The following is a 22199-nucleotide window of genomic DNA, read 5'->3' on the forward strand; positions in this document are numbered from 1 at the left end:
GGTTTTTTTTTTCACAAGGATGATGCACCGTAAATCCGCCGACCTGCTGGTGGTGCTGGCGGAGACGTTGTGGGGACGTGCTGGAATTAGCCAAGCAAAAAAAATTCCTTTTGTCCCCATGTTGAGCTCATTTTCAATTATTAGTATAGTATCTATTCCATTTTAAATTGTCTCTAGGTCGTTCACAGACACCCACAGTCCGACCCACAATCAAGCACCAGTGGCAGAAAAAGCTCTTAACAGGAGGAAACCTTGAGCAGGGCCAGGCTCCTATGGGAGAGGGGGGGGGGACATTCCTGCAGATGGTGCTGATGAAGAAGGGAGTGAGGAGGAGATGGGTGGGGAAGACAGTAAGAGGAGAGCTTAACAGATTTAGATAGCTAAAAACACTACCATTCAGCTAAACACGAGGTTTCTGATGGAAAAGTAAAACAATTTCCTCATGTGTTGGAAATTGAGTCCCTCTGTTTTTACAGGCATGGGGTCTAATCAAGAACAAGATCATTCTCGAGCGTCTTGTCGACTGTTACAGAGTAAATGAATGCGGAGGCGACGCAGCTGTAAACACACTTGTCATTGTTACTGCAAAGACACAGAGACGTGGAACTCTTTGACGTCTATGAGTGGCTTCACAAACACAGGTGTCTCTCCCAACTGGATCTGTGACAGCGCACAGCTAACGTGATCCAAATAATTAAAGAGCTGTCAGCGATTCATTAAGCGGCTTACCTGCTGTTAAAGATGTTATCCCAGGGTACCACATGACTGCCGCTGGGGCCAATCAAGAAGCTGATGCGGTCGTAAAAGCTCCTGGACGAGGTCTGGACGGCTGAACTCTGACTCTGGCCGGCGACGGCGATGGGGTCGGGCGATCCGCGACAGTAGGTCTGACCCTGGCAGGAGATTTGAGCGCAGCAGTCTGGGTCCATGCAGTCGACCAGCCCGTCTGGAAAAGCAGGAGGGAGGATGCGGACAAAGAGGGAGAGGCTGTGCTGACTTGGATTTCATTAGGGAGAAGCGTGAACGCCTCCATTCTTGTGCTGAGCTGATGACTCCCAGTGTCATCCAAGTTCATTAAAGCGACAGCAGAGGTTCCCAGATGACACCAAAGTGCCAAAGTGTGTCGCCCATTCTGAACATTTAAAGTTCTGGGCTCATCGTTCGGGTCAGGAAGCCGTTTATTAGCACCGGCGCGCTCAGTCTCAACGACTCCTCATAACTGATCGACTGTATATTTTAAGGCATGCTGCTTAACAAACTCCTCTGCTGCAGCATTTCCATATTCCAGTGATGTTTTATGTATGATTGATTTGTTTTGTTTGTTGGCGCCGTCACCGAGGGGCCACATCAAAGCTAATTTAGCACAATCAGAGACGTGCACGCCAGCTGAAGTTAAGAGGCTATTTGTACAAGGCGTTTTCTTCTTCCTACCTCCCTCGTTATCTTTGCCATCTGAGCACAGCATTTCGGTGGCCACGTCGCAGCCCAGACCTCTCCATCCTGACTGGCAAACGCAGTGCCACACGTTCTGATCCAGAACACACCTCCCGTTGTTGTTGCACAGCCCGGGGCAGCCATCTGTCAACATATCACGCGCATGTCAGAAGGTAATAGGAAGAAAATCTGGAGGAGGAGGGTGTGAAGACAAGATTGCAAGGAGGGAAGGGAAGAAGGGAATGAGGGGGGGGGGGGTGTTTAGAGTGGACAGGGAGGGGGGGGAGTGAGGGACAAAAAAAATGATAAAAGACAGCATCGAGTGAACATACAGAACAATACACCTCTGACAGGACTGGAGATGTTGGATAAGGGCGTGAGGAGTGGCCGTCATTTCACATGAGTTTCAGGAGCATCTTTAGCTGCACCACAGAAGGAAATGTGAAGAATTAAAGTGCATCAAATTCTGATGGAAACTGCCTCTGTCGCCCGGTGGTTCCCAAACTGTACAACATGGCTGCTCAGGATGACAATATTTAAGAACCTTTGAATCTACAGAATATAAGCCTCTTTGAAATGTTTATTTATTATTCATTTATAGCATTTCAGAATCAGTTGGCCTCTTCGTAACCTCATACGATCGATATTCTGATGCCTGACGTGGACTTTTTAAAGGGATTTAATGTGGCGTGTGTGGGAATCAGCAGGACTCAGATGCCGGCAGTCGGAAAAGAGGCTAAGGAGTTGAACCGCCGACCTCACGGACTCAGACGGTGTCTAATTGCTACGGATGCAGAGATGAGTTACTGTTTCTGGACAATCGGGACATACCCCCCCCCCCATCTGAGTGCCACCGGAGCCCTCCCAGTGGCCAGGTTGCAGGGCAAAGTGCAGTAATCCTTCATTATGTCCAGGGTCTCCTTGAACTCACCCTCTCGTCCTCCACCCGTAACCATCTCACCTTGCCGACCGGCATCAATCGCACGCTCTGAATAGGGAACCAGGACTTTGGGACCACTAGAGACGATGCTGCTGCACCATTTTGGATATTTTCAAATCAAGTTTGGACTCAATTAAGCTCCGAAGGCAAATTCACAATGTGGTGTTTTTGTCTTTGTCGATTGCAGCACAAAATTCCCATTTAAGCGAATTCATCAAAAAATAAAAAATAAAAAAAAATACTGCCAATTCTGAGGAGATGGTTGCGGCTGCCTGAAAGCTAATGAAAGTGCAAATGGCCTCAGAAACACTCATGTGAAGTAACGGCCACGTCAAAGGGAGAAGGAAGTTTACACGTAAATAGGAGGATGAGGTGCGGGGAGGAAGGATCTAGAGTCTGGGAATATATAAAGAAACAGAACATTTGTTGCCATATCACATTCCTGCTAGTGTGTGTGGAGGAGGTGGGGGGTGGGGTGGTGGTGGTGGGGGGGGGGGGGTGTAGGTGTAAACAGGGAGCTGGAAACATGACTAAACCACACCGGTCTGGGGCGTTTAATCTGGCAGACACAGGGAATTAAGACAGTGGGGGAGGAGAGGGGACCGTGGGGGCTGTGTGATACTAGTTAAGACGGACAGGATGTGAGGGGACATATCGGGGGTGGGGGGGTGGGAGCGGGATCACAGCAGGAACATTATGATCGACTCGGACATAGAACAGGTGTATATACGCCGTGCTAGGAAAGACAAAGAATAGGGAGGGATTGTTCATGACAATCTCCCTTGGGGGGGGGTGTAGCGGTTCAATTTACCTTTATATCCTATCTTGACTGCTCCTATTACACAACCGAGGAAAGGGAAACATTTGGAAAAGAAAATTACTTATCTCTACTGTGGCAAAGAGCTGAGACTGACAAACACATTTACTTATTGTAATTTAATGGGAGCACAAAAAAACCTGGAAAGGATCGCTGGCATAAAGCTGACGTACCTGCCAACTAGGTTTAAAAATATGGAAATAAAGAAAAAAACCTGCAAGTTTTTCCCCAAGAATACTGTAACCTTTGTCACATCTTAGCTTCTTGCCCTAATTTCAATATCCTGACTATGCATGTAAATCAGTCGTTCAGTGAAAGGATATTATAACTGGAAGCTCAGGTTGGTCTTTCTTTTTCTTTTTTTTTACATTTTAAAGAGCAAAAAAGTGTTCAGCTGGATCATGTGGAAAAAAAAAGACATTGCATGAAGATTATAAATGAGGTGAAAAGTGTTTTGTTACCTGATACTCTAGAATCCAGGGCTATACGTGTAAGCCAAGAAGGAGACAGATAGGAAGGCAGACGGGCAAACAGACACAAAACGGAGAAGTAGGAGTTAGGCAAAAAATGTTAATATTAAGTGGGTGAGTGCTGCGACGGAGACAGAAGCTCAGAGCCAGGGTATTAACAGTTAATAGTTACTCTCATAACAGGGGGGAAATGAGAAAAAAAGCTTGGAACGATAGAGGTTTTCGCTTTTACATTACGAGTGTAATTATATCATAATTACCCAAGCATAAATTAAATCAACATCTTGAAATGAAACATTCATTGTAAAGCCTGCACGTCTGCTTCACTCTTGCACGGCGGCACAAAGACGATATCTCACTGTTAACTCTGCTCCTGTCTCCATCCAAACATTTTACCGTCTGCTTGTCAGGAAGCACGCTTTCCTACCCTCTATGTAATGTGAACGCACCGCGAGGCAACACACTGAACACCGGCCCTCAATTCAATTCTGCCGTCATTTCCACTCCAGCGATTTGAGCAAGAGAGCGGCCGTGTACTACGGCGAATCAAAAACACCTTAGTGGTAAACTGCAACGCTGAAAATGCGCCCACAATAGGTTAAGCCTTGCATATAAAACAGGATCTAGATGGTTTTGTGACAAAGGAATGGCCAAGGAAGTCCTCCATTCAAGCGCCGGCCGTGTAATGTGATTAAAAAGTGCTTTGAGCGCACGGTAGTCATTGAGGGTTTGGAAGACAAAATAAGCTCCTGCTTTTCCGAGAAAAGGTAACTCGCTGCCTATTCAGGCTTCCTGCATCCAAGTAACATTCCTTCTGGGAGCCTCAGGTGGTGCTCAGTCTGCCCTGAGGATGAAAGGATTAATAAGCCCAAGAATGTGACCCCTCGGGCAACACTCCAGCGCCACTCCTTCCCCAGCGAATCAGATCCGCGCTGTGGATTCCTGATGGAACTGGAATACTTGTGGAAAAAAAAAAATCAGATAATTCAGGTTGAGAAGAGTTTTGAGGAGCGGATCTGTGTTTCACAGGGAAAATGTCATCATTGAGAGGCCGAGGATGACACTTGGGGGATTGGTGTTTGACGCGGCGTGTCAGGGATTAACTGCAGGACCTCTGACCAGGGCTAAGATGTCAAGGAAGTTTAAGCTAAAGGTCAATTCAAAGTGACATCTCAGAAGTCATTATCCTCATTAATGCTCAGTGAAGCACTGCCATTTCAGAAAAAATGATATTCCAAAGAGGCACTAGCCATGGCTGTTCAGCTCCCCAAATACCTGCCCTTGACTCACTAATAGAGGAGCATCACTTCAGCAGTCTAAATGATGAAACATCCAACGGAGGAGAGCAGAACTAAATGCAAAAAAGTGGATTGAAGAGAGATGCAAAGGGAACAATATCAAAGAAGCAGAGAAGCGGGCTGATCCACTCACGTCACGATAGTTTTCTTATTCAAATAAACGAACAGATATTAAATTGATGTTGATTTGTTTGATTTTGTTCAAACCAAGGTTGATGCCTAAATTATTTCCACCTTATTCTTATAGCCTAGACACATTTGTGGGTGTTATTGTCAGACTTGCTCCTTTTATTGGGAGGAATTGTTACATCAGTGTAGTTTTCAACATTGCCAAGGATGCTAAAACTCCTAAAAACGTGTTATTGTTCAAGATATAATCATTTACTTGTTAATTCAAATGAGAAAATGCATAAATAGCATTGAGATTGTGTCTTCTTGTCTTCCCTTTTAATTTTTTCATGCACTGCACCTTCTAACCGGCAAATTTAAAACGAGTTAAAACCGAAAATTCTGCAAAAGACGAATTCTGACAGTGGCAGACAGACGGAGATCCCATCACAAAGCTGGAAGCCCTGATTTCCAGGAGCCAAACATGCAAATATCAAACACTCGTCACCGACATGCCTTGACATTCAGCCTTCTGTGGGCGTACTCACCGATGGTGCAGTGTTCGCCCGTCCAGCCCTGATGGCAGTCACACTTGCCCTCTCGGCAGACGCCGTGGTCGATGCAGCGTGGGTGACAGTCCCTCTGCTCACATTCTGGTCCTGTCCAGCCTTCCTCGCACTGACACACACCACCGATGCAGGATCCGTGGGGACCGCAGTCCACCACGCATACCTCTGTTGTCAGAGAAAAGCCGGGGAGACGTGTCACTTCTGCTTTAGTCTTTCTGCCCTGCAGTCGCTTTGTACTGTGCTGATGCATCTACCTCTCCTCTCACAGCAGCTTGTTAAGTGTCAAATTGCTGTGATTTTTATTAAATCATATTAAAGATAATATTTGAGAATACACATTAACACATTTCCAGCTGCAGGCTGAGCTTTCAGCAATATGGTATCTTTTTTTTCTTCTTCTGTTAATATCTCTATCTAAGCTGAAATAAACCAATTCAGGGACAAAAAAACAATGGTTGTTGAACAATAATAAGATGGACAGCTTTTCTCAGTCCCCAGAATCAATTTTTATTTGGCAATAATTGATAAAAAAAGGGGGAAATGCTAAAAAAAAAATCTATTTTAATATTTAAGGCCCTGTTTCAAAAGCACTCCATGGCAGCACCACTGGTGCATAGCATGACATCCATTCAATAATTCATGGGGATGTACTGGCCAAAGAGTGGCAGCCCCACAAAAGAAAAAATTGAAAAGTACTATAATAGAAAAAATAAGTTTCCCTCTCCAGTGTCAGTTGGTTAGAAATAATCGCTGGTTCGCTTTAATACACTGAGAAAACATAGAAAATAACAACACATCCGATTTAATCAAACAATAATATCCTGACAACTTTTCCTTTAATATTAAGAAAATCTTTCCTAAGGTTCTGTGTAGGAGGTAAGGTGTGTGTGTGTGTGTGCACGTGCACCATTTACTTCTGAATTTAGTGGGATATCACTAAAATATTTAGAAGGATATTTTAGTGACCTCCACTGTTGGGATCTTTAAATCACTTAGCATATGAGCCATGGCCATTTACAGAAAAATGCTAAAGCCTTAAGTTTATTTACGCTCCTGTTTTGCAGAGCGTGAGAGAGGAGAAGGTTCAGACACATCAACATTCCACCTCGACTGACAGGTGAATCAGAAATGCTGCCCAGATCATCGGCGGAGCAGCTTCGCCTCAGGTACGAGAGCGCCTGCTGTATTATTGTTTTATTATAGAGAATGAAGCTGGAATGAGCCTCTTCCTCGTGGGGGTTTTCTTCACAAAAACTGGATGAAATCAGCGCGGCAGACTTTTTTTCCCCTCTATTTGGAATAGCAGAAAAACAGAATCCAGCATCCTCTTGATGATTAGAGTGGAATACGAGACAGCGGAGCTGGTCATCGCCATCCTTTCAGCAGCTCCTTAGCTTGGTATTTATCAGATACTGGGGTGGGTTCGCAGGTCTGGAGGAGTCCAGGGGTCCCCATTAACAAATCTCTATGAGCAAGAAAGTTTGCAGATCTCTGAAACTAAATCTTTTCAAGTCCGGCACATTCTAAAAGTTCATTTGCATAAACGAGAATCGGAGATCAACACGTTTTTTCCCAACACCCACAGAAGCAGCGGAGCAGCTGTTGGAAATCCGTGTTATCTTCGGGAAAGTAAAACTCAAAAGATTGACTCCATGGGTGGTAAACCAAGTCTGTGCCAGGCGGATGCTCAACAAGCTGTGGCTACTCTAGTGAGGGAATAAGAAATGTTCATTTACTGAAACCAAGAGCTTAGGAGCGTGAGAGCAGCGGAGCCTTCCTTTGTGACAATAGCTGTCAGTGTGCTTTAGCAACGCAGCTCAAGTATGTTCTCAAATCTTAAGTGACGAGACGCGCCGAGAAATTTATTTTGCCGCTTACCCCAAAAGTTTGACACTTGAAAACCTACTGGAAGGAAAGTGTTATAATTAGCTTAACTCATCATACAGCATGTAGCAAGACCTGGATTTGATATCTACTCAAGGGAGTCATGTGCATTTTTGTTTTTTTCCCAAGGTAATTTATCCGCAGTCGTCTTCACTGGTGATTTTTTTTTTTGTAGTTGTCTGTTTCCAGCTCTCTGATTAGAGTTTTTCTTCGATTGAGAGACCTTGGATGGTTCTGATTAAGTTGAGCCGACACTATAGAATATTAAGTGTGCCTCCGGAGAGGAGTCATTTAATTCCAAAGGGATACCTCCTTCCCATACAATCTATGCAATCAATTTTTCATTAGTGCAAAAGTGTTTATCTGCCTTTAACATGCCCCTGACTCCAGCGGGATGGAGGTTGTGGGCGGTCGATCCATACTACCCTGTTGGTAATTAAAGTTTATTTAATTGAAGAAGAATCGTGGCATTAATTACGAAGTGATCTGCTGACCACCTACACGAGTTACCTCTTCAACTGTGGACTTTACCTTGGCTAATCTCAACAGCTATATTATTGATATTGCCGAGATGACTTCCACTGTGACAAAGTGACTGGACAGAACCTGTGGCTGGTTATACAATTGCTCATATCCACAGAATTAAATGCAGCCAACAGCCGGAAGAGCGGATGTCTCCAATTTGCTTCGCTCTCCTTGGGTTCAAACCAGGAGAAACCTGGCAATATTATTAATGTTTCATCCACTGTTGTACTAATGTGACCTTTATTAAAGCAGAAAAAAATCCAGAGGTTTGGGCCTCTCAGCCTGAGGGCTGGTAATAAAAGGTCCAATAGAAAACAGGCGGCCATTTCTTAGCAGAGGAGTACGAATGCGTCCATTTTCTCAGGAAAAGAATCTCGAGTAGCCACAGAAGATCTTCCCGAGAGCTACCCATGCGTGAAACGAGGGTGTGCACTCCGGTAGAACTTCATGCGACCTCAACCTCGGTTACAGGAGAACGTGCTGGATTTGCCATGTTATGGAAAACAGAAGCGAGAGTGAGCAAAACACACAGATCCACAGGATTTCAGAGGATTCGGGGGCGACTGGGAGTTCTTCCTCTTCCTCCCCGACCAGCAGCTAATGTGTGTGTTTTATTAGTTCAATATACTACTGAAAAACTAAAAACTTACAAGCAGTCAATTTTTGAAAATAAGAGCAGAGAACAATCCCAGGCTGTTCATCAAAACACTTCATTCCCCGAAGCACCACTGATGTATAATGTACATCTTCAAATGGTAATTACGCCACCTATCTTTTCATACGGGCCGCCCGGCAACCTTTAGCACTTTAACTGATCCTCGGCCAAGACAAATCCGGCCGGCAGCCTTTCGCTCCAACAAAAGAAAATCGCACGTTCTTCTTTTAATTGCTTGACTCAATATGGCCGCCAGGTTTCTCTCTGGGTTTAGTACAAAGAGATTGAGTCTATTCTGCTGGGGCAAAGCAGCAGCGATAACAGATGGGAAGGGCCGGCCTTTGAACTAACCTGTCACCTACCTGTGTCGGGAGGCAAACTCTCTGAATACAGAGAGCAGGTAACAAATAAAGAAGCTCTGCCTCTGAGCAGAGCGCATGAACTCCACAGCATCATCCTTTCTTTGTAGGAGGAGGGGGAAAAAAGACGCTCCAAAGCCGCCCCCGCCCGTATCTTTTGGAAAAAGTTCATAGCCGCTTTGTGAACACACACGATTGTGCTCAGCTCACAGAGAAAGAGCATATGGTTGGACACACGCGTGTAATGCATGGAGCCGATATGTGTTACTGACATATGGTCACTTCCAACCAGCACATGTTAGTGGTCATTACAAAGTTTTTTACGGGTTTTGATCACACCCATAGGCTGTAACATTAAAAAAAACACATTTAATTTTAGGATTTCTAGAACTATGATCATAATCAAGTCACAATCAGTGTGTGAACACACCGACTGTGATTCCTCGGGATGAATAACAGAATTTGGCAAATGAGGTTTTGCCTGATAAAAGCATGTGTTTTATAAGTGCATGAAGTTTATAGGACCTCAAAGCTGAAAACTAAAGGAGACGCCATTTACATAAGACAGATTTCTAATAATAGCACACACATCTGCTGTTGTCGACACGTGGTGTCTGTGCACAGCGAGGGGCGCCAAGTGTTAGAAACTCCACACAAGAATGGCACTAATGAAAAATAATAGGAAAAATGGTGGAAAATACCCTGCAGATAATGAATCTGAGCGGATTAATATTAATGTCACTTTAAAAATCTCCCAACTTTGGCGGATTTACTGATGGTGTCAGTGTCAATGAAAAAGCCAAGGATCAAAATGCTAAAAAAGAAGCTACATGCAGCTAATTGTGTTAACTCCTTAAATGTCTATATGTTTTCTGTAACATTTCATCAAACACTTTCATATAAAAAGGTAAATGAGTTGTGGTCCAAGATTAAATGTGCTACTGTACATTTTTTCATTGATAAAAAAAGGGCAAAGATAAATCAATAAAACGGGTTCTGACCTATGGAGCAGTCAGCACCCGTCCAGTTGGCCTCGCAGATGCAGACTCCCGCGTCCGTGTTGAAGGTGCCGTGACTGGAGCACTGCTCCGGACAAGTGCTCTTCAGGATGTCGCAGCTGATCCCTCCCCAGCCGGGGTTACAGTGGCACTCGCCGTGGTGACAGGTTCCATGGCCAGAGCACATCGGGTCCAGACAGTCCACTGAAGGGACAGAAGCGACGTTACCTCCAGACAAGCGATCCAACCACCTCATTTATGTCCTGCTACAAGTGGAACCTTCCAAGAAGGACCCTTTTCAGTGTCAGTACGCCACAGATGAATATTGCATGGTTTAAAGTTGACTGGTAGTCCTTCTGTAGCCTGAATTTAACAGCTCCTTTCTTCTTTATTATAGGGTGATCCCAATATACTGACAGCATAATTACACTCTATTATAGGCACAAGGGAATTGAGCACAATTAGTGTCTAGACAGACATAATCAATTACTATTAACAATTTGCAGATCAACTTGCTGATCTCAGTTAATAATTGGCAATTACAGCCAACATGATCATCCCATTACTAACGAGGCCTAATTTGCAGCAATGTTTTGTGCTGAAGCAGATTACAACATACATTTCCATATCTATGCTGCATATGTTCCCCCAGGATATTGATATTGGCGTTCGCCCGAATCAATTTCTCAACAACGGCCCTCACAAGCGTGCCTGGAACAACCGAAACGCCGCCCTTCCCCCTTCGCCTACCTTTTCCTTCCCATCATGCTTTACTCTAAAGAAGCAGCACAGTGTATTCATTTAGTTAACTCAATAGCCCTTTACATGTAAGGTCAACCGCACATGTAAATCTGAGCTGATAATTGTCTTTTGTCTGCACGGAGATCAATAAAGTTAAATGTAGTGAAGTAAAAAGGGAGGGTGGGGGGAGGCGGACACAAAAGAAGAAAAAGCTCCTTCTCTCTCAATAAGCGGAAGAACAGATGCCATTGACTGATCGATTTAAACAGGTGTCTTCAGCTGTGCAGCAATCCAATAGGTGACTGCATCACCGCGCACAGCGCAATCTGTTCCAGCCCGCACCCTCATGTGGCCAAACAGTAAGACCCAGTTAATTTATACACACAGTATCAATAACAACATCCAGAGCATTATCTGCTCGGTGGAGTCGAAAACGCCGATTGTTTCACCAATGGGCTGTGTCAATTCCCAGGGAGTGTCACACACTAATATGCTGCACCTCGCAGCATCAGGTTCAATAGGAAGCCCTGCTTTTCTTCTTCCATTCATTTACCTTGCTCACAGTTGGGTCCTTTGTGGCCTGTGTTGCAGACACAGTTCCCCGTCACGCACAGCCCGTGCCCACCGCACTGAGGATCGATGCACTGGGAGGCAGGAACGTCACATTCGGTGCCCTTCCAGCCGCTGTAGCACTGACAGCGCCCCCTGGTGTATTGGCCATTACCGGTGCACAGGACGGGACAGGCGGCTGAGGGAAGAGTTAGACGTTTGCAGCTCATCGACGCACATAATAAAGGTATTTTCCAGAGTTTAGGGCAACACTTAACCTCTTTAGACAGGATTAAGTCAGTTATGGCAGGTGAAAATGGTGTCGGACTTCACAATCTGAATGAGTGACTAAGACTTCCTGTTGTAGCGGTGAGAATATTAAAGGACAGGGGACAAACCGGATTATTCTATGACTTTATTAAAGAATTGGTGATGTGAACTCAGGAATTATCATTGGAACTTCAGGTAATTTAGTGATTTCATAAGGCTCATTTTCTGGGTAGGCTTTAGTAAAAGATTGGTTATCGAGGATTTTAGTAAGGATTTTATGCCTTTAGAAGCATGGAGTGGGTGGAATAAAGTTACAAATATTGGCATTTTAAATCACGGCACCTGCCAAGGAAACGAAAGGAGCCTCACTGTCACTTTTCTCAAGAAAAACATATTTTTTTTATTTTATATAGGTTTATGGTAAGTGTTTGTGTCTAGTTAGTGGAGACGCGCTCGCACTGATGAAAGATGCCAATCTCAAGTGTCATTACGAGCGCGCCTGGACTAAGATAACGCTCTTCGGAGCCCGTTTTCTGACAGTTGCAATATTATGCAGCCGAGTTTTGACACGTCAACAAAGGCAGCTGAAGATATTTGCTATGCGGTTGGATGTGGAACTCGCTGATGTGTCTGACAATTTACAATACAAAATCATTGATCCGCAAAGCAACAAGCACCTCCTCTGCTCCCGCGCCTCCGCTTGTGTGTAAATCATGTGGAGTTTCCTCATTGTGAGCAGACGCGTAGTGAGGCTGCCGTCTGTTTCCAACATTTGACCGCTGTGACCAGTTCTTTTCAAAACCTCCTTTTACAAAAACTCCATTAAGCTCAAAATTGACAGACTCGGGTTCAACCATTCATCTAATGTGAGGAGCCTTGCGAAAGAAAAGCAGATTAAAACATCTCAGTAGAAGTGAATATAGCAAAAAGTGAAATTACCCCCAGTTGCCCCATCTGTAAAATTAACTTTACCAGGAACATAAATCTGCTTATAGACACATCCAACATTATAGTGAGCGATTTTAAAGCCAAATTTCATATATTTTCAAGAAACTTGGAGACAGTTCCTTCAGTTTGAACAGAGTAAATGATAGATGAATCTAGTATTCATGCAAAAATTCATTTAAAAATCCATGAATACTAAATCAAATCCCTATTTTCTTAGAAACCAACAAGCACACACAAGTCAAGTCCCCAAATAATGATATTAAGAGTCAAAACCCCAGACCCAATGCAGAAATAAATGTACAGTATCCATATTATTTTTACATTTTCAACACATACTCTATTATGGGATTGCAGTGCGCTAAGATGGACCAGGCAGGGTGGTGTGAAAGAATGTTGGAGATCTTATTGTGAATGGACAGAATAACACCATCACGCAGGCTTAATCATTACCTCTGGAACAGTATGGCCCGATGAATCCTGGAAAGCAGTGGCAGGATCCAGCTACGCACTCGCCGTTCCCATAGCAGTTGTGTGTGCACTCGGTGACAGAGTCTGCGGATAAGGCAGCGGATTAATTATTAATAACTCATCAGGCTGTCATATTACAAGGGAATCTGAACGTTTTATGCAATATTGTAAGGCAACTAAGATAGTAACTAATCTTTTTCTCCATGCATTCTCTGTCAGCGTGGGGCTTATCTGCAGTGCTCATATCACACGTGGCACGCATTTAAAGCTTTTCATCCGTGTTCCACTGAGATGTAAGCCTCCGTAACATGTATACTACACTCCAACTGTCCCCATCTAAGCATGGTAAGCAAAAGGAACAGGAATTTTATATTGCACGAAATAATTCCACAAATAATTCAATTGCCTTGACACGCTTTCTCTTTCTCCTGTCTCCTCGGCTCCCCGTCCTCTTGAATGACTGATCATGCCCACACAAGCAATGCAATCTCCTGAGTGTTTACAGCTCAAATCCTCTCTGAGTTGAAGTTAATCTGACATATCCTACAGACAGATCTTGTGTTCATTCAACAGACCATTGCTCATGAAGGGCACCCCAAAAGACTAGGCCGTTCATTTTGATCGGTGTTAAGGGGGCAGATATATTTGTTATTACTCTGGAATGTATTGGAGCAAGCTTTGGGACCCTGGCAATTTTTTTTTCTTTTTCCTCCTCTCTCAGCTGTCAATATCTTTGTATTTGTATGGTCAGATCAATGAAACTCCCACTGGAAAAAGAAAAATCTAAACTTTATCTTGCCTTAAGAGTTTTTTTTCTTTCCCCACCTTCCAAACCCACAAGGAAATTTCACAGGCCTGAGAAAACTGTAGTTGTTAGCTGGGAGAGATCAATATTGTACATAGTGTTGTATTATCATGTTGAGGACACAAATCCATTACCAATAAAAGCCAGATCTGCCTGCCTGTGGCTAAAACTTCTGAAAGCCTAGCTTATTTGTATAGTAGCTTAATTCTAATTCCCTTTATCTCAAACAGTCGCAGCTGTTAAATTCCTCCAAACATGTTATTACACGTCAATTCCGCCCCGCTTGTTAAATGCAGATGTGCATCTGAGTACCCTGGATGATGGTGTTGTAGGACACTGCCTCCACGTTGCGGCCGTCGTTATAAAACGCCAAGTGCCACACCCCTGAGTCCAGGTACTGGATGAACCCGGCCTGGTGGACGAGGACGGGATGATCCAGTTCGCTGGGCGTCCGGTGCTCTTTGGCGATCAGCCGGCTGCCGTCCAGCAGCTCCACAAAATCATACTGTAAACCCACAAAGATTCCAGCAGATGATTGATAATGTCATCGTAATCAAATCAGCCAGTAAAAACAACAATTAAAAAAAAGTTTCAAAGCCATAAATCAGGCTGAGTGTTTCCTCTAGTGGGTGCTTTGTATGCAGCACCCTGACTGATCTCCTTAACAGTCTGAGAGGAGCACTTCAAAGTCCTAATGCAAGACACAAACACGGGCCTGTATGCACAATAAATGTTGATTTTTCAGTGACAGTTATTTGATGTTTATAGATGCCGGGGAGTTGTTTGTACTGATGGAGCCGCTGTGGCTCCGGGGCAAATGCTCAGAAATGGTCTAAAAATACATCTGTAACAGGAGTGCATTTAAAAATATTAGACATTATTACAATCTGGTAAATCAACTTTACTGTGCAAACGTGCAGATGCTTTCAAGTCGGGCAGATTTGTAGAGTTCAGTTTAGGGAACTTCTCTCTACTTATTTGGAGTCATTTCTTGTATTTTTCTACATTTAGTTGTGTCTCTACAACCAACTGGTCTCATGAAGAGTCCCTAGTAAATATATAGAAATGTTTTTTACCTATTTTTACCTGCTGATGAGATCTGATCTGATTTCCCCTCTTTAATTAGCACATCTTTGGGAATCTTGGATTAGACGCAATGGAACGGTGAGACCAAAATAAGCGCCCGAGTGTCAGACCAGAAAGTGAGAGCACAGTATCGGCATAAAGTGTGTATTTTGCACTTGCTAATGAATCGCAGTTTGGAAACCAGCCCTTTACCAACACTTAAACTGCATTAGTGTGATATTAACCCAAAGCCATGATTACACGTCATGTGTCCAGCAAGCAGTGATGCCTTATAAAACTGGCACGATTACATGTCCTAGAAGTGTGAGGAATATCCACCAAAAACACGTCGGGCTGAGTGTTTCAGTATGTGCAAACAAAAACACAGGAGGCAATTTAGCATAAAACACATTTTTCAAGGACGTCTGACTTACTGTCAAGCATGTGAGTAATGTGCATCTGAAGTTATACGTAACCAAAACCCCCTGGAGATACAGTGATGTGATATATGTAATTTAACAGAATATGGAAAAAGTTTGGGCTGCTAAGACTCAAATATCTTCAGATCGCACTTGTAGTTGATTCTCTTTTTTTGCAAAAGGCAGCCTCGTCTTCTTTCTTCTGTATTTTCTCTGCTCGTGTCCCTCCCTATGACTTATGGGGTAAACAAGGATCTATGAGGCAGTTCTGTCAAGTGAAACGAGGATATCGGTACATGCGCCCGCACCACACCTGCTAAACACCTGAACCTCCGTTTGACTGAGGCTGGGAGAGAGCACTGCAGCAGAAAACAGTGTTCCACATCTAAGCAATCCTCAGAAAGGCTATAGGCTGCAGAAGAGCACAGCCGGTGCAGACAGATCCCCTGGCTAAAGCTGACTCAAGGTGGAATGTGACCGTGTGGGTTGCTTATTATTGTGATGCATACAGTCTGGCACGCTGGCTGCAGTTTTAGGAGAATTGGAAGCCAATAATGAGACGGTTTGGGTATATTTTGGGCGCCGTCTTGCATAAAGGTATAGATGCAACCAGCATCGGAGCAGAACAGAAAGCTGTTTATTCAAAAGTGGTTTCGAATTGGATATGATAATTTAAAGTAAATGCGGCATTTAAATAAATAAATAAATAAATAAATAAATAGCAGCTTGAATGTCACCTCAATGTAGGTTGGGGCTGCAGAGGTTTAAATTAGGAAGAGAAATCAAAACACTGTAGATGAAGCTTAAGGAATTTGATTGATGAGAGTATTTCATTAAGTGGTTATTGACAATAGGAAGACAAAAGCAGGGCTAAATATAAATGTGCAGCACTCTGGAACATATTAACACTGCGGTTGGACTGAACTGACATCACGCTCGGGACGGGCGGCTCAAATGGTGTAATTTAATTCTGAAATATTAGCACACATCTTGAAGGAATGTATTAAAGCCTGCAGTAAAACATGCTGGATGTAATCAGCTCACTTTGTAATTTAATAAAGCAGCAATGTATGTGAGCCTCTTCATGCCAGACCCGCTGCTAAAGAGCTCTGAACGCACATTTGTCTTGAAATAACTTTGTGTAGCGAGGCCTGATCGGGTTTGGTATGTTTTACTCGCGCTCCTAAATAAATGACGTGCGCTGATATTTCAGAATTGATTCATGTCCTTCCAATCACATCATATATAACCCGATCAAATTTTAAATATAGGTGGAATGTTAACATTGGCTCTTATCTGGCAGTGATTGATGGGATATCAAATAAATAGCTTCCCTCTTAACCCCGTCCCCCCTTCACCTGCTGGTTATTCAGGATACAGTGGAAATATAATGTTTTATATCTATCGGAAGAAATGTGCTTTAGGAATTTCAATGAAGAACACAGCTGTGCAATACTATGCCAGCACGTATGACCACTGAGGGGTCAGAGGAAGATGGCCACCATCTGGGTACGCTCGATTCAGCAATTACTTTCTTTCAGACTAGCTCCATGGCTCGTAACATACCAGAACAGCTCCAGCACTAAAAGAAAGTTGTTTTTCAGAAGGAGCCAATGATGAGTTAATGTGCAGTAAACCAACTGTGAGGTATCAAATGGCAGACGGACAAATTGGGAAACTGGCTTGTAAAATAAAAACAGTACTTTTTTGAAGGCGTTACTCGATACCAGATTGGAGCTTAAACAAAAATGGGTGTATATTAATCATTTGGTCATCAAACAAAGGAAACGAGGGCCAGGCTGGACCAACGAGGTGGTGCTACAATGGTTTCCCTCAGGTTCTATTAACTAATCTTCGTCAATCGCGTCAATGTGCTGTTTGCAAACTGCTACTATAACCATGACTCGGTCAAAAATCGGTGTAATATTTTTTCTCATAAAGCTACAATGGACAATATGGTGGACAACAATAACATTAAAACCAGATTTAGTGCTGGGGAATGCGACAATCAGAACCCTCTGTAACCTTTAGCACAGCGCGTTAAGGCGGAGCAAGCAGAGTCATGGCTGTGATTAAAACCCTTTGAGTATAACAGAGGCCAGGGGGAAGGATATTAACCTTGTGGAAGGCGAGATTTTGTGTTGCTGGCTTGAGGGGGGAGTAATCAAACAGTTTTTCCAGTGAACCCAAAATCCTGGCCAAGTGCATACATCTCGATTAGTCAACGCCGAGGCCCCCCTGACTCATTTCAATCCAAGAAAAACAGGCAATAAAAGACAAGAGAACAGACATGGAGAGGGCTCGCCCGCAGGCGCAGGGAGAGTACCGTGAGACCGAGTGAACTTTGTCCAGCACTTAATTTAGAGAAAAGAAATCAAAGTTTCCTGACACTTGGACGTTTGGCTTTTGTAGCGACACCGACAGGCGTTCAATAGCAGAGAGGAAGTCTATATTTGAGAAAGGTGGCAAGGCCGTCGCTCTTAAATGTTGTCTTGTCGTCCGACTGGTGAATACAATGAGCAGTCAATATCTCTCATCGGGGCCTTTCGGGCTCAGTTAAGTGAACGCATTGACTCGCAGCCGCGGTACCTGAACAATTGTTAATTTAGTGGTGGTCGGAACAGACGTGGCGTCCAGGATTGACAAGCTTGAGCGTCTGTATAACAATTACTGGAAACACGGAGGCAGCGACTTGTTAATTAGCCGCCTTTAGTCTTTGATTTTCTTGGGCTTCCCTCTTTCACCTTGAAAGTGCAATCCAGCTCACCCGTTGTAACTCCCATTGGACTTTCCTCCATCAAACAGTGGCCCTAACCGTCTACACTTCACTGAAGCTCGTCTTCACGGAGAGAGAATGTCAAGAAGGTGAGGCTAAGAGCTTTTGCAGTCAAGTGTGGTGGAAAATAGCCATTGTCTGAGTGCTTCCATCACCAGACAGTGGACACTCAGATGCCCAGAAATGTCACTCAAGTCGCACCTCAGACATTTTGGAAACACTTCAGTTTGCAAATGGCAGACATTTGGTGGAAGTGAAAGATGTGAGGGCCCACTTGAAGGCAAATCAAAGCCGAGAGGACCAAACGGGGGCTGAACTTGCATCCTCTTCCAGCGCGCCCTGACACTACATGTCCTAGGGGGGTCCATGCAAGGAAAAGATTTGCATAGCTTATCACACTTTTACTCGACTGCATGAGCAGGAGGAAATATACCCACAGAACACCGCAGCTCCCAAAAAGAATCATCAATATTATCACGAGGAGGAACTCTGTGTCCTTTTTGGTTTTATGGTGCATTTTATCCTTTTGAGTTTCAAAGCCTATCATTTATTTTTGCTCACTCTGAGTCAGTTCCTCATATTAAAGTTAGTGCTTTTGAAAGAGCTCAAAGAAATCTTGTCTGATACCTGCCCAGCAACAAATGGCAGACAAAGACCATTCATAGCCAGTGAGATATTCAGCAGCTCCATCGCAAGGCTGTTCTTTTCAGACCCTGCTAAAGCAGCCAATATGGTATGAAATTGGACCAGCAATCCCATCATACGAAGCTAATAAACATGGGTTTGAATCTTTGGCAGCATTTACGCAGATAAACCCCCAGTACAATGAAATGGGGAGGAAAGAGGATGTCTGCAGAGCAGCGAATGGAGATCCTTTTCACAAAGGTCATAAGTGCAACGGAGGAAACATCGGAAACCCTGTGGATACAACACCGGACCAGCAGGTATGACAGTATAGGATGCTTTTTAAAATGTAATATTATAAAACATCAACACTGTAGGACTAGATTGATTTTTGTTTTTATTAACAAACTAAAACACCATCGGTAGAAATTAAATTTTTTAAATTTCTTAAATTTTTGTTTCTTAGGAAGGCCTCACCTGAGTGTGGGTTGGAGCGAGCCCCTTCCTCCCATAGACTCCGATCAATGCGTTCTTCTGTACCGAGATGTTAAACTTCAGGAAGCCTGGCTGCTCCAGCCTCAGCTGGGAACGCCAGAACACCCCCGGCGGAACGTTCTGACCCACCCTCTTCCCGATGTCCACCTGTCCGACATCAAGGGAGTTGTTCTCCTGGTGAAAGACGCTGGACCTTCCTGGAAGACAGAAACGTGGCCCCGACCAGGTAAAAGTCAGCATGGGAACAGCTGAGTTTGGGTTACTGTCGTAGAGCACCTGTGGTGAGCAACGCTCATTGATCACATTCACATTTTTGCAAGCACTGAAATAAAGAAATTGGTTTACAAATGATGGATGTGAGCCGTGTTGTCAGCGCGCCATATTAGGTCTCCACGGACACGGCGCGTTGCAGGTGTAGCTAGTCGTACAGATGCCCGAGCTAGTGCCGAATCCAAATTTAATTCATTATTTTACGCAGTTTTAGGTCAAAATGTGAGGATTCAAGAGTAAAGGCAAAACTTTAAATTTAAATGACTGACTTGATATTAGGGATAAAGGCGGACTTGGTGGATATTAACTGCAACAAATGCGCTTTAAAGTAGTGCCTCATTAAACCTGATCAGACCCAACACCGATTGGTAGCGTCAGGCTTAAACAGGAAGCACAATATTCAATTTTAAGCTCCGACTGCAAGGAAGCAGGCCCCAAAATAGAATAATCGTATCTTTTATAAATTAACAATGACCATCTAATAGAATGAATAGATAGAATGGTTACACAGGCCATGATATACAAAAAGAGACAAAAGAGAATAGATACAACGGGAATTCACCTCCTTCTTAAATCCTTCCCACCCTCGTGAGTGGTCATTCAGCTCAGATCAGATCTAAATGTGATGTATCAGATATGTCGGGCACTAGTTTAGCAGGTAACAGCATCAGAAGTATGGTGAATGATGATTGGAGACCGTGTCCGCGTCCTTCAGGAGCACAAAGATGGCACCCTAGGCGGCCAGCTCGTCGGCATTAATACGCCTCACGCTGCAGCTTTTAAGGTACTTTGACAAGAGCGGATTTTATTGTCCTGGCAAAAAAAAAAAAATCTAATCCATAATGGGTTTTGAGTCCTCTCAGTCTGAGGCTCTATTTTGTAGAGGGAACAGGGCTGCCCTTATTTCAAACGACTCAATTTGTCTGGGGGTTGATGCACGGTTGCCATGCAACACAACAACTCAACCTTTGCTCCCGCAGCTCGTAAAGAGTCTCGCAGCGCAGACCTGCGAAAGCTTTGTACCGCCCTGGTGGCAGACCTCCATTATTTGCATCCCTCCAGTGTTAAGCTGTCATTTAGGCTTCAGCCAAAGTGAAGAGTGAATTCTGAAAATCAAGTTTGCTTCTGGGGAAAATAATAGCTGGCTATTGATTGCTTTTGTGTGCTCTAAAAACCGCCTCGTTATCTTAATTTGCAGTGCTCACAAGGATTTAAATCTAGCAGAGTTTATACAATCGAGCTTTTGTCTGGCACGTTCATCTCAATTAATGCTTCCGTGGTCATGAATTCTAATACCTACATGTGCACATTGATTAATTTGGTGGCTTTCGCCATAAAGGTGAGATTGCTTGGCTGCTTGTTGTTAAACACAGTGGTCCATGATTATGATTAGGCTCCATAAATCTGTCCGATAAGAGTCAATTAATATTCACAGGGTGAAAGATCTCAATAAACTCTGAAGACTAACTGGGTGTCAAGTGGCCATATCTCACTCTGTCATTTATGAGGCCAAATGTCTCCGGGTTGCAAATTTTCTGTCCTGTGGTCATTTGAACCTTCCGCGTGGAGCTCAGGTCTTTGATTAAAACCGAAAGATGAATTTCTGCTCATAAAATTACGGATCTAGATTTTGTTTTTCATTTTATCACACAAAAAAAGTTCTCATGTGGCTTTATTGTGGCTTTAAATGACTACAATGAGATGTATTTTAGTGCCCTGGCTGCTCTGCCCTTCACCTGCAACTGGAGATTAACCTCCCATGTCAGGGTCTGAATCACCTTTTCAATTATGCTGCACAATGGCGAGATCTGACGCGGAAGCAAACATAAATTCCCCAAAAGGAGGTTGATGAACAGTTCAGTTTGGCTACCATTTCTCAATTCTCATAGCAGTAAATTTGCAGGACTGGGTCCACCGTTTGTTGGCACCATCTCTCCAGCCCGGTGACGAAAAAGCATTCGGGATTGTTCAAACGAAAGCTCAATGTGGATTAGGTGACTGAATCAACTTTGTTTTCCGATTCAAGCTTTTCGCTCCAAACCAGAAAATAAATATAAAATGACTAAAAAAACGCCGCAGCCAATGAACAAACAGCGAGGATGCAGCTTTGCAGAAGGCCGTCTCCTGTTTCCTCACCATCTGCAGCCAGCGCGGTCACGATGCTCGACTGAGTGGTCCCTGTCTTCCCAGTTCCTCCATTTTCAAACGCTTGCTGGTTGTCCAACTCTTGAAGCTGCCAATTGAGGCCAAAAAGGTGCATTGCTGTGAAATACACAGGGAAAAAAAAAATTAATAAAAACCTGCGTGGGCTTTTGGAAAAGCAAATAAGCAAATAGCTCCACATAAACAATCAAGCTACTTAAGCACAAAAGACCTGTGGGGGAGAGCGTGGGGATGGATTCAACACAGGCAGGATAGAAACAGTTTAACTGCCAATGTTTCAGTCGGTGGTTGTTTATTTATTTATTTATTGCCATTTTTGGTGCGAAAACAGCGCTAACAGAGGCCAGGAAAAGTCAGCTCAATCGATATTCAGGAACCCTGTTGCTCAAGCGTGTTTCCGTTGGGAGGCTTTTTCATTAACATGCGTGTCTCTGCACGCGAACAGCCATCCAGGCTCAGACAGCAGATAGTTCTATTTTAAAATGCTTGCAAATCCAGCAAACAGGCACACCGGAGGAATCCAAGCCTCTAAATAATATTATATTCATT

The 22199-nt window shown here is 43.8% G+C and overlaps 1 protein-coding gene across 9 annotated transcripts in view; it reads right to left on the reverse strand.

Annotated features, from left to right (window-relative positions):
* The window catches only part of LOC101062192 (teneurin-3), a 121541-nt gene that overhangs the window by 32006 nt on the left and 67336 nt on the right, over nucleotides 1-22199 (reverse strand). For 4 of the 9 annotated variants that reach the window (XM_029847092.1, XM_029847090.1, XM_029847097.1 and 1 more), the window contains 11 exons: nucleotides 21624-21749; nucleotides 19200-19414; nucleotides 14151-14343; nucleotides 13016-13117; nucleotides 11352-11546; nucleotides 10061-10261; nucleotides 5616-5801; nucleotides 3653-3673; nucleotides 3186-3209; nucleotides 1432-1578; nucleotides 730-946 (listed from right to left, as the gene is read on the reverse strand). In XM_029847092.1, coding sequence (XP_029702952.1) covers nucleotides 730-946; nucleotides 1432-1578; nucleotides 3186-3209; nucleotides 3653-3673; nucleotides 5616-5801; nucleotides 10061-10261; nucleotides 11352-11546; nucleotides 13016-13117; nucleotides 14151-14343; nucleotides 19200-19414; nucleotides 21624-21749 — 1627 coding nt within the window. The remainder of the gene's footprint in view (nucleotides 1-729; nucleotides 947-1431; nucleotides 1579-3185; nucleotides 3210-3652; nucleotides 3674-5615; nucleotides 5802-10060; nucleotides 10262-11351; nucleotides 11547-13015; nucleotides 13118-14150; nucleotides 14344-19199; nucleotides 19415-21623; nucleotides 21750-22199) is intronic. The other 5 variants (XM_011610949.2, XM_011610948.2, XM_029847096.1 and 2 more) reach the window with 4 other exon arrangements.

Source organism: Takifugu rubripes, chromosome 14, assembly GCF_901000725.2.
Source record: "Takifugu rubripes chromosome 14, fTakRub1.2, whole genome shotgun sequence".
Lineage (NCBI taxonomy): Eukaryota > Metazoa > Chordata > Actinopteri > Tetraodontiformes > Tetraodontidae > Takifugu > Takifugu rubripes.